The sequence below is a fragment of the Lupinus angustifolius genome, chromosome LG12, assembly GCF_001865875.1.
Source record: "Lupinus angustifolius cultivar Tanjil chromosome LG12, LupAngTanjil_v1.0, whole genome shotgun sequence".
Classification (NCBI taxonomy): Eukaryota; Viridiplantae; Streptophyta; class Magnoliopsida; order Fabales; family Fabaceae; genus Lupinus; species Lupinus angustifolius.
This window is the reverse complement of record NC_032020.1, coordinates 17,998,145-18,010,643: the sequence shown is the minus strand read 5'-3', so window position 1 is coordinate 18,010,643 and position 12,499 is coordinate 17,998,145. Positions and strand designations below refer to the sequence as shown.

Genomic DNA, 12,499 nt, shown 5'->3' with positions numbered 1-12,499 from the left:
TTACTTTTGGAATATCATTAGAAGAAAATGATTTCTAGATTACAAGGGAACGAAAAGGGACATTCATGTCATCTTGTCCCCTACAAGAGATCTTACAACTAGTATATAAGGACTCACAACACAGACACTAAATTCACCATCTTAACTTACAAGCTATTTAAAACTTAAACTATTACTCTATACTCTATAGCAAGTAGCAGCAACAAACTATTTCTTGAGTGATACTTCTGTCATTCACAAATCTTTCTTAAAAGGTAAGTTTATATTGTTTCTATGTTTGTCATTCACATCTTAGATAGTTTCTCATGCATGAATGTTATATCCAAATTTTCTCTGTAAAGCATTACAAGTAAATCTCTTGGTTTATTCATCTCTAAACTAGGGTACTTGAACTCACATAATTACTATTGTAGAAAAAAATGACAAGACTCCTATGCAATCACTTTGCATGCCTTTTAGAAGGATCATTAATATTTGCCATGGCCATGTGACATTAGTACAAGTCATGTAACTCTTATTTGGCTGCACACTAAGAAATGATGAAACCTTATTAACTTGTCATTTCCCACTTCACATGTTTATATTAAACAGGAAAAATGAGCTGGTCTGGAGGAGATTGGATGTGTGGTGCATGTGAGCACATAAACTTCAAGAAGAGGGATGCTTGCCAAAATTGTGGGTACCCCAAGTTTGGAGGCCCTGACCCATCAACTTATCGATACAACAAGACCGAAACACTAGCAGGGGACTGGTTTTGCACCGGGATGAACTGTGGCGCTCACAACTATGCCAGCCGATCAAACTGCTATAGATGTGGTGCATTGAAAGATGATTATTCTTCTGGATATGGAGGAAACATTGCAGGCTCTGGAGGATATGGATCTGATTGCAGTTTACCCCCTGGATGGAAAACCGGTGACTGGATTTGCCCAAGGTCAGTTTAGCTCACATTATCTTCATATTTTGAGTACTGAAACACTATCTCTTCAATAGATGTTATTTTATCAACTTCATTGGTTCAATGAAGAGCCTGCATTCAGTTGTAACATAAAGACCAATATATACAATTAGATATCCAACTGCCATAAAAGCTGACCAATGTAATTTAGTAACAAGTAACTGATAAAAGTTGCATTTTCATGTATAAAAAAAGGTACAATTTCTTTTCTTCTTCCAAGAGAAAGAGAATTGTACTCATCCTTGCACATTGACATATAGTGAGATAGAGAATATTTGTATGCATAAAAGGTTACCATGGAGAATAAGGACCATGGCAATTATTGAACAATAAGTAATGGTCAATAAAGAATTCAGTTAATTTGATTAAACATAGTACAATACAAATACTTATATCCAAATTTCTTCCTAATTTAAAGCATTTCATCTTTGTTTTCCTTTTTCAAATACAACAGATATGGCTGTGGAGTGCATAATTATGCTAGCAGGGCAGAATGCTTCAAGTGCAAAATGCTGAGGGATTTTGGTAAGAAAAGTTTAGTCTGCTGAACGTTTCATTTGTCCTTTTTGTCAAAAATATGGTGAAGAGTGAAAATGTTTTCAGAAAATGCTATGAACCTCAGTCCCATGATACATTTATTACTTCTATTTCAGGTGGTGCACACTGAAAGAAGAAACTTCAGAAGAAATGCAATTATCATTGATTTCAACTTGACATCTTTTTTCTCCAAACAACACTCTGTCTTGCTTTCCTTATGTTAAGCTCTATGCTAATCATAGGTGCAGCCCTCTGTTAGAATCATGGCAAAGTTTTGCAATAGGAAAAATATCTGGCTATTGTTGTTTCTTGCTAGATGTACAGACAATGAGATTGTGCAATACATATGTATTAATCTCCATGATCATCAATGAGATAATTAAGCTTTTGAAGATGCAATAAGACTTACCATCAAACTTTCTCTTGTTAACCTTCTCGATTCGAGTGCAAGTGCAGATGATGAAGATAGACATTGTATACTGGTGGGAAACACCTATTTTATTGAGTTGCTTATGTTCCAGTGGTCCAAAACAATGTTTTGCTTGGTTCATAAATCAGGCAGAGAATTTAGACCAAGTCATGGAACTACATGAGCAATAGGTTCAACAACACTATTCAAATTACTAGGAAAATAAAAAATGAGTTCACAATCAAGGGATCTATCCGGGAGTCTTAGAGCCGGTTTCCAACCGAAAATCGGAGTGGTCGCTACCAAATTTTCGGTTGGAAACTGGCTTTGCGACTCCGGACAATTTACTTCAAAATCCAGCCTAATCTCCACCCCCTATTAAGCATATAACCTCTAAGCAAAGAAATAATTAAACATGTAAGAACCTACTGCACTGTATAAAAGCAGAGATGCCACAACTAAATCTGAAAAGTTCTAATATAATTGTTTTCAGGGCAAGTGGTGTATTGATTCCTTGTAATGCTCCAAAATTGGGAAGAAATACTGAATTCCAAATCATGCAGAGTTTCATTATCTTTTTGTGATCTTCTTTCATTGACTTAATAATAACATTAACAAATTTGGAATGTGGATGTGGAGTCAAAAAGCATATACATGTTATTTATTTCTCCTTGTGCCCTATTACATAGCCTTCAAAATATTCTAGGCTTTCTTTAAGCCAGCTTTTTGCTTATATGCTTTGAAGATGTTAACTGTTAGGAATCAACCCCACATTAGTGAACAAAATCCCATAGCATATTTCAGAGATGGGGGATCCAAAGTGCTGCATACGTCAGAAACCCTTCTTTTCTTCTTCTTATTATTATATACTATTGTTTCCTTTATGGTATCCTCATCCAAGAAATATATGATCCAGATTAAGGGAAAAATATATTTACTTGTATGACAAAAATTATGAGCAATATATCTGACATGTCTCATTTACTAAACATGTTAATCAAGTTTCTTAGCATGTCAGCAAACAAGAACATGAACCACACACTTTAGGTAGAGAACAAGGATAGTTCCGATAACATAGAGACAAGTGTTTGTTTCTTCTCGTGATTCATGAATTTCAGCAGTAATCAACTATCATAACCTCTTCTAATAATACCACCAAAGCACACAGACATTATTACCAGCTATATAAATCAGTGTTGTTGGTTTAAGTAAATATATTTTATTTCGTGAGAGATCAACAATCAAATGTTTACAGCTTTACATTCCATCATTCTACCACCCACATCAAGTTAATCTAGTCGATTCCATAGAACCATAATTGTAGAGAGTGATAATCATACACTCCTAAAGAGCCATAAAGTGAAAGGATAACTTTGACAGCATCAAAAAAATGCTATTATTTTACCAGATGATATCCTGCTACCTCTAGTGTTACACACTTGGCATTAATTCTATGCGTATAAAATTGTAAGTTACACTGTGTTTAGAGAAGAAAAGTCACCAAAGAAAAGTTGATGAAGGAAAACTTGAGAGAAGAAAATGGGTAGAAAATGTGATGATTTTTTAGTTGTTTAGTATGATAGAGAATAGAAAGAAAGTGAAGAGAAAATAATATAATTATTATTAATAATGATATTTTTTTGGGTACTATCAGAGATTGATATCTCTCAAAGTATATCTCAAATCATATCTTAAACTAATGAAAATATGCAATGTGAATTAAAAAATTAAATATTTTTTATTTTTTTTTATTTGATTATTATTGGTTTGGAACATGATTTAAGACATATTTTAGGACAATCGATTTTGGTACAATTTTTTTACATGTTTTCCTCTCAATAATGGAGAGAAAATATAATATATGGGCTCCACCAATTTTTTTTTCCTTCCTTCTTTTCAATGCAACCAAACAATAGAAAATACTTTTTTCCTTTCTGTTTCGCTTATCCCACTTTCTTTTTTCTCATTTTCACCCAACCAAACATAACCTTACTAGATGGAAGGTTAATTCCTTTAATTCGAGTACCTTAACTCCATTTTAAAAGTGCAAGTAAATTTATTTTATTTTCATTTATTTAAGGCTTTTAATTTTTTTTTGTATCTCCTAAAAAGTATAAATAATATATGGAATTTGTACTCACTTGGAGTCTTTATTTTAAAAAGGTTAGTGTTCAACTCTAAATTTCTTTTGGTTGGTTATTATTAGTCTATAGACTAATAAACCATAGATATTTATTTTATAATCAACCATATTCAAGTTTGAAAAGGATTACAAACAAAATAAAATTAAATATAGATTCATTTTTTATATCCTAAATTTAAGGAAATTATAATATTAAATGCAATGTTATAAAACTCGGCTTGAACTGGCTGATCTGACTAGTTTAACTATGAACCAGACATTTGATCGGTCCAAGCCTCTCATGTCACCAGTTTTATATTAAAACCGGATTGGCTCGGTTCTACTCGGCCAATTTAAGCCTAAAACTGGTGTCTTGGATAGTAAGACCTAGTCAATACAAAAAATATTTTTTAAAGACAACCAAAACAATTTTGTTTTAAGATGAATTTTTTAAACTTACTTTTAATTATATTTGTAATTTATTAACTTATATTATAATAAAAATTTCGTTGTTTAATTAAATTTTAGACTCATTCCATTTTTATTACAATTAAAGCATAATACATATGTTATTTGACGATATTTTCAACTTTTTTTTTCTGTGACATTTTATAGTAGGAAAATATTTTTTGTTTGTTATTTAATTACATATGATAATATTTTTAAATTTAAAATATAGAGTTATTAAACAATGTTTAGTAATATTATGAATTTTTTAAATTTTTTAACATAAATCTAGTCTAATATTTGATTCATTGGTCTAATAAGTGACTCATTGAGTCAGTATCTTGATCTAGTCATTCATTCTGAGTTAAATAACTTTTCTTGATTGAGACTATTAAATTCTATCATATTTAATTTAATATCTCACTTTTAAGCTATTGTATAATAAGACAAAATGCATGTATTTGTAGTGTAAAATTTTTTATATTATCCTTATAGAATGATGTATAATTTTTTATTATTGATTTTTAGATATAAGTAACACAACAGTAAATGATATAAAATATTTTGATCGTATATAAATCTTTATACTGAGTATATAAATAATATATTTTTATATAATATGACTATTAGAAGTATTGGTGAGTTTAATTAGAGCATGGGTAAATTGAAACTAATATTGTGATGTTAGAACAATTATATTGACTAAGTAACCTAACCATATTCATCTAAAGTAATATCATTAATTAGTTTTCTTATTTTTAATCAAACTACCTTAATTTGTTGCTCTAAAATATGGTATATCACTATGTTTTTGAGGCGTTTGATGAGTAATAAAATATATATTAATAACGATTGTAAGGTAAAATATTAATTACATTTATTCATCATATAATTTCCTCTATTGTTAATTTTGGTTCTCATTAGTGAATTAGGGGTTATGATAAACTGGGATGGGATCATATATTCTTGACCATATTGTATTTTCTATCTCAAACTAATTAAAATATTGACATATGAATAAAAAAATATTTTTAAAAACAAAAAATAAAAATAAAATGTAACACTCTAATTAGTTTGATATTGGAACGGTACCGTTCTTAAAGTAATCCCTATCCATGCTGCTAAAAATATTTTTTAAAACAAAAACTGATAAAAACTGCGGCTAGGTTTGGCTAAAGACATAAACCTCGTAGTTGTCTTCTCTCACTTCTTCTCTCTTTCTTAATATATTGTTTTTTCTATTCTCAAAAAGATTTCATCTTCGATCACTCTTCTCCTTTGTTCCCAACATTTTCATCCGAGTCTTTTTTTTTCAATCAATTTTCATTATGTGATCTTTTTCACTCACAATTTGGTCTTTCATTATTCACTTTTTTTCAACACTGGTCTATTCAGTGTATAAGAACACACTTGTTTCCAAGAATTCATTGCATGTTGTTCTAATTGATCACCAAGAATCAATCTTTTTTTAAATCTAAATTCGATAGAATTGAATCATAATCTCTGAATTTTTGCATCATGAGTTTTTTCAATGATTTGCCACCCTATATTCCGTTACCGCCACCATATGATGCTACCTCACAGACCGATGCCATTGTTTTAAGTGTTGAACAAGAATTCCCAGAGAATGATGAACCATTCATCAAACGTTCACTAATTGATGATCATGATCATGATCATGATTATCCCCCTTCATTCAATAGAGCAAGAACAACTTCTTTTGAGATCAATAACAACAACCATTCCAATGCAATTCCATGCCCTCCAAGAATGGTCATGATGCATCCACAGAACAACAACAAAGTCGGAACCGGAACAAGCCACATTTTCTTCAAGACCCGAATGTGTGCAAAGTTTAGGCTTGGCTCTTGTAGGAATGGTGAGAACTGTACTTTTGCACATGGGGTTGAAGATATGAGGCAACCGCCGCCTAATTGGCAGGAAATTGTTGGCTTGCACGGCAGCAACGATGCTGCAGAGAATTGGGATGATGATCAGAAAATTATACATAAGATGAAGCTATGTAAGAAGTATTATAATGGGGGGGAATGTCCTTATGGTGAAAGGTGTAATTTCCTTCATGAGGACCCCGCGAAGTTTAGGGATGATTCGGGTCGGATTAAGGAGAGCTCAGCAATAAACATAGGGACTAATGGATCTCCAAAGTCCTACTTGAATGGCTATGATCATAATAATTCAGAAACTAATAAGGTCATGGCTCTGAGTATGGGTTTAAATGCTTACAGGGGAAATGTGAGATCCACTTTTTGGAAGACTAAGCTATGTATCAAATGGGAGACTACAGGTCACTGCCCTTTTGGGGAGGATTGTCACTTTGCTCATGGACAATCAGGTACAACTTATGGATTATGTTCTCTTAAATCGCGTTTTTAATTTGCGATATATATGGCCATTTGATGTGATATTGTTAGTGGTATGCAAGGATATCATAGGTGGAATTGTAATCAAACAAGATGCCAAACTATTTATTTGAATTTAATGTGTATGGTTAGTGTTGTTGTGTTTGATATTTCCTGCAATGAATAGTTTTTACACACTTTCCTTGCTGTTCTGTGTCCCTCTATCTTGTGTTCGCAAAAACTTGATGACATAATGGAATGTAATCTAACCATTGTTACAAGCTGAAGCATGTTCTAACTGAGGATTTAGTAATTGTTTATGTAATATCTAGACTTTTAAATCAAGGTACCGAGACTTAGGAGATTCTTTTTGCTTATCCTAATTTGGTTGGATAAACAATGTTTTGTTCTGTGATTAAATGTATCTGAGGCATATTTCATGTGTGAGTGAAAAGTTACATTTCTGATGAACTTTGTGCATGAGTTGTTTTCTAACAGTAGTGTTTTGATTTTCAAATAATTAAGAGGCCCGACTCTTGAGTAATCTACATGTACTTTCATTAGCATATGATAACTTGTATCTGCTTAATGTGAACAAAAATATATTACTGACAATCAAAATTCTCCAATTTCGTGATACATAAGTGTTGGTTTTTTTTTTCAAATCAGAGTTGCATGTTCTTGGTGGACGCATCGAAACAGAAGCTACAAGTGTCATTCCAATTGCAACTTATGCTACTAGTACAACCTTGCCAAAATTTACATCTATTCCTGTCATTGATGTTGCACCTGCTCCTAGCAACTTAGCAAGTCCACCTCGGGCAAATGACACTGCACAAGGAAAGAAGTGTTTATTGAAGTGGAAAGGAACTAAGAAGATCAATCGAATTTATGGTGATTGGCTTGAGGACGATGATGAGCCACATGTGTAAAACATTCCAAGTAGAGCGGAAACCTGACTTGAAGTGGTCTTGATTGCTGGTTATCACTTCATAACTTTATTTATGTTAATTGCTATTGTCCTTTAGTTAAATATGTTCCATTATCATTCACTACATATGAATGATTTTGATGGATTTAAGAATTAAGAATTAGATGTCTCTCAATCCTACAATTTTCTAAACCTAAATCTAGTTTACAAATAGATTTCAACTATATTTTATAGTATGTATTTATATTCGAACATGAGAATATAATTATATGATATTTTCATTTATATACTTTCTTCCCCTAATAAAATAAAAAGGCTTGGTTGTTATCTGTGCTTGATATTATACATAGTTGGTCATAAGCCTAATAAAATGTAAAGATTGTGTTTAGCAATTGAGAGTTACCGTAAAACTTTCTCGAATCTCTATGATATGGATCAATGATGTTAGTGCGATAATAGAGATGGTAAAACGGGTACTTGACCCGTTTTTGTCTGCGCCAGCAAATGTAAGCAAAAATTTAAGCAGACGTGAGCATGTTTACATCAGCTTAATGAACAAAATTCAATGCTATGACCGTTTTAAAACGGGTTTGCGGCAGCTTGCATGCATTGTTGAATAATTAAGAAATTAAAAAAGTATTAAAATTAAATAAAATAAAGTAGTTGAAATAAAAATTTAACAATAACTTTGATATTTTATATGTAGTCACGTCACATTAGATTACAATTTTTTTAGGAATTAAAAATCACATTACATCATTATTTATTTGAAATTTTCTTAGTTTTCCCAGAAATTATGTTTGTGGACCACTCGCAGACCCTCCACATTGTGATAATGATAATGCTAGATGGTTGTCCAAATGCAAGAGGCTCCATCGCTCCATGTTAAAAGAGTAAAGGTCGATGCATTGTTGTCTAGGTGTACTAAAAATTAAGCAAGAGTCATCGCATTTGCGTGATGAGGTGCATGTAAAGAAGTTAATTTATCGTCTAAAATACGAATCAAAACATGGAATATTGGTATTCTTACAAGTTAATTAATAGAAATATTAGACACAATTGCTATGATGTGGATCAATTTTATATGCCTATAAGAAATTAATTTGGTTGGGGGAAATGCAAAGAAATTAAAAGTTTCAGGTTTTAAGTTGTTGTACGCTCGTAATACAAGATCGAAAAATGAGATTAGTATAATTAGAGATAATAAATGAAAGAATGATGTAATGGATTTAAAAAAAAAGATCATTTCCTAAAGTTTGTAAAAATGAAAAACTTGTTTAATATAATGAGTGCTTATGCATCAAGGTAGGACTAGATCTAGAGTAACAAAATATTGTAAAAATTTGGGAGGATTTGAAATGTCTACTAATACCAATAAAAGATTTTCTAGGAAAATTTGAAGGTTTATATGGAAGTGGTAATATAGAGGAAGTAAATATATAAAAGGTTTATATTGATTATTATAAAATATGTATATAAATTCACAAAACTCTTTAGGTAGACAATATTTATTTTGACGAGACCATATCTATTATTTCACAAAAGTATTATGTTTTTTATGAAAAATATTTTTAAATTAATTTAAAAAAATATATATTTAAATTAAAAAATTAATAATAAAATATTTTTATAACCAATAAAAAAATAATAAATGAGTAATAAACGTGTCAGAAGATTAACTCATTTTTGGCTCTAGTTTTATGTCCCCCTCGTATGGTCGTTAAGAAGTAGTTTGTCATTAGCAGGTCCCAAAACTGAGATAGGTACACGTGTGAATATCACAGAGAGTATTATTGAAGGACCAATCACCACATACCTCGTTTTGGTATGTCTTCAAAACTGTGCTACACCCGATGGAATAACATAATCCAATATTCTAATCCTACATTAAACTTCAACCCCTTTTCTCCCTCTCTCTAAAAACAACGTAAGACCATGTCCATAAACTTGAACTCTCATGCCTTCGCCGATAACCCTCTTCTCCGAAAACCCACTGACCCCTTTTCCCCCAAATCAGCTCTTCAAGCTCTTAGCATAAGAATCCTTGAAACCAACACTCTTTCTTCTACTTCCCCGAATTTCACCGTGCTCCCTTTCAAAAACAGCAGGCCCTTAGCATCTTCCACTGGTGACTCGCCGGTGCCGGTTTTTCAACTGGGTTGGATCAGTTTGGAAGATCTTAAGGGTTTTTTCGAAAATTCGGGTTCCCAGTTGAGTGCAGAGTGGTTGGTGTATCTGGGTTCAAGTGCTGAAGACGACGCTGTATACTGGGCAATCGATGTTTCTGATCATAGTAGCTTGGTAACTGAATTGTGTAGCAAGGAAATGAGTTTTGTTGAGCTTCGAACTCTCATGGTTGCTAGTGACTGGGAAGATTTGCAAGCAATGCGAAATTTGGCTATTGCTGGTCACGTAAGTTCTTTTTGTATATAATATCATTCATAAATTTAATAACCTTTTGTTGGAGTGATCTTGTATTGCTTTTGAATCATTATATTACTCGTAGCCACAATATTTGCACCCCATACAAACTTCATTATGTGATACTTAGTGAGAGGAAGTGTTAATGCAACTTTACTAATTATTGGATTTGGCCAGGCCAAGGCACTGCTAGAATGGCATAACATTTCACGATTTTGTGGACATTGTGGAGAGAAAACTGTTCCAATCGAAGCTGGGAGAAGGAAGCAATGTTCAAATGATTCTTGCAAAAAGAGGATATATCCACGTGTTGATCCGGTTTGCTATCTTCTGTTATAAGTGTTAATTTTATATATGAATGGTCAAGTACTTTACTCACATTATTTTATGTAGGCGGTCATTATGCTAGTCATTGATAAAGAGAATGACCGTGCTCTTTTGGCTTCAAGACCCAAGCTTATACCTCGATTATGGAGCTGCTTAGCAGGTTTTACAGAGGTCAATATCTTCACCAATTTTAAGACTTTTATGGGAACTCAAAAGGGATGGGGATTACCTGTCCCATTTGGTGTTCCCATCCAATCAGAAAATTTTATCGGATTAAAAGTAAAAATTATAATAATATAAATTAATATTTGTACGCTATTCTATGAAATTTCATTGGTTTGGTACATGAAGACATGATTTTCTTAAGACAGAGGATCGTTGTGCACTCAAAACAAGTGTTGTTAATAGAATGTAACATTATAGTTTATTAGACTAAATAGAGGGGAAAGTCATTTGAATTTGTTAACTACAATAGGCAATGGCCATAATATCTCTCTTTTAAGAATCCATTTTTGCAGGACAATTTCCTTGTTGCTTTATGTAATCCTTTCTCCATATATATAATAGCATTTATTAGTTTGTATCCTGTTGCATATAGCCTGGGGAAAGCTTGGAGGAAGCTGTGAGAAGAGAAACATGGGAAGAGACTGGTATTGAAGTAGGAGAAGTTGTATATCACAGTTCTCAGCCATGGCCTGGTATAACTTATGCTACATGGACTTACATGTTAATTTTACTCTGCTTCAATAATTTTATTATTTTTCTGTTAATGCATATGACATATATGTGAGGTTCTGACTTCCAAAATTTATTGCTAATTTGTTCTGTTTCACGAGTCTAATTGAGGATATAGAAGAAGTCTCCAAATTAATCACTACTAGTTTTGTGGTGGTTTAATCGTGTTCACACTTCTCTAAGTAACTTAAATGAGATATCATGTCTCAAATATGTTAAGTTTATTTCAAACTTGAAATGTTTCTTAAATTTAGGCACCTGTCACTCATCATAAGTAGTAGTAGTTAACATATTCTAATGTAATGAACTAATGATACTAAACATAATTATGTTTAATTTTACTATTTTGTGTACAAGTTTACAAATATACATTTCTCTGTTTTGTCTATTAACAACTAATAGTTTTGTTTCTATTTCTAGTTGGACCTAATAGCATTCCATGCCAGCTGATGGTTGGGTTCTTTGCCTACGCAAAATCCCTTGAAATAACTGTAGACAAGACAGAGTTAGAAGGTACATTGATTTCCAATGTTTAATTGAATTTACCTATTAAGCCCACTTTTACTTTGATCTATGTGCATGACTTCAAGTGGCTAGTTAACTTATAAACACCTATTTGTGAGTGAGACAACTTACATAGGTCATGTGTCTCAAATGATGCTACAACTTTTTATCTAGATGCCCAGTGGTACAGTAGAGAAGATGTAAGAAAAGCACTAACTTTTGCTGAATACAAGAAATCCCAAAGAAATGCAGCAGTAAAGGTAGAACAAATGTGTAAGGGAGTTGAAAAGAGTGAGAGATTGGGTGCAGATTCGAACACTGAAAGTGGGGAACTCACTCCAATGTTTGTTCCTGGACCCTATGCAATAGCTCATCACCTTATTTCCTCTTGGGCCTTCCCACATCAATAAGTACTGAATGCTCTTCAATTCTATTCCAAACAATCTAGAGTCACTGTCACAAATTTGAAGGTGCTCAACTTATGGTTTTGCATTATTTTTTTATGTACAAGTCATGTAATATTATCAATAAATGCAATAAATATTGTATAAGACCAGCTACCTTCTTTTATGATTACATTTTATTTCTTTTTTATTACCTTCTTCTGGCTGTTTAGCAGGATATATCTTATAAACAAATTTGCAAATTTTTCTATTTATAAAAAAAATGACATGTAATGATAGAAAGTACTCTGGGATAGAGAAACTACAAATTTCAACTATAAATTAAACACAACTATGCTTAGTTC

The 12,499-nt window shown here is 32.2% G+C and overlaps 3 protein-coding genes across 3 annotated transcripts; all 3 read left to right on the top strand.

Moving 5' to 3' along the window:
• Positions 111-1,911, top strand: LOC109362033 (transcription initiation factor TFIID subunit 15). Its single transcript, XM_019607608.1, has 4 exons — positions 111-254; positions 592-934; positions 1,413-1,483; positions 1,612-1,911. Exons 2-4 carry the CDS (start codon positions 597-599, stop codon positions 1,623-1,625), a joined length of 423 nt encoding a protein of 140 aa, XP_019463153.1. The 5' UTR covers positions 111-254; positions 592-596; the 3' UTR covers positions 1,626-1,911.
• LOC109361773 (zinc finger CCCH domain-containing protein 39-like) lies at positions 5,639-7,953 on the top strand. Its single transcript, XM_019607313.1, has 2 exons — positions 5,639-6,826; positions 7,503-7,953. Exons 1-2 carry the CDS (start codon positions 5,992-5,994, stop codon positions 7,763-7,765), a joined length of 1,098 nt encoding a protein of 365 aa, XP_019462858.1. The 5' UTR covers positions 5,639-5,991; the 3' UTR covers positions 7,766-7,953.
• Positions 9,603-12,311, top strand: LOC109362961 (nudix hydrolase 19, chloroplastic-like). The gene is made up of 6 exons (XM_019609065.1): positions 9,603-10,176; positions 10,363-10,503; positions 10,579-10,683; positions 11,111-11,210; positions 11,668-11,760; positions 11,926-12,311. Exons 1-6 carry the CDS (start codon positions 9,700-9,702, stop codon positions 12,159-12,161), a joined length of 1,152 nt encoding a protein of 383 aa, XP_019464610.1. The 5' UTR covers positions 9,603-9,699; the 3' UTR covers positions 12,162-12,311.

What these genes read in the sequence shown, in the direction of transcription:
- LOC109362961 (XM_019609065.1), top strand. Translation starts at nt 9,700, where the DNA reads ATGTCCATAAACTTGAACTCTCATGCCTTCGCCGATAACCCTCTTCTC. An exon ending in TATATCCACGTGTTGATCCG is followed by an intron (nt 10,504 to 10,578) that starts GTTTGCTATCTT and finishes TATTTTATGTAG; the next exon opens with GCGGTCATTATGCTAGTCAT. An exon ending in GCTTAGCAGGTTTTACAGAG is followed by an intron (nt 10,684 to 11,110) that starts GTCAATATCTTC and finishes TGTTGCATATAG; the next exon opens with CCTGGGGAAAGCTTGGAGGA.
- LOC109362033 (XM_019607608.1), top strand. Translation starts at nt 597, where the DNA reads ATGAGCTGGTCTGGAGGAGATTGGATGTGTGGTGCATGTGAGCACATA. An exon ending in GGTGACTGGATTTGCCCAAG is followed by an intron (nt 935 to 1,412) that starts GTCAGTTTAGCT and finishes CAAATACAACAG; the next exon opens with ATATGGCTGTGGAGTGCATA.
- LOC109361773 (XM_019607313.1), top strand. Translation starts at nt 5,992, where the DNA reads ATGAGTTTTTTCAATGATTTGCCACCCTATATTCCGTTACCGCCACCA. An exon ending in CTTTGCTCATGGACAATCAG is followed by an intron (nt 6,827 to 7,502) that starts GTACAACTTATG and finishes TTTTCAAATCAG; the next exon opens with AGTTGCATGTTCTTGGTGGA.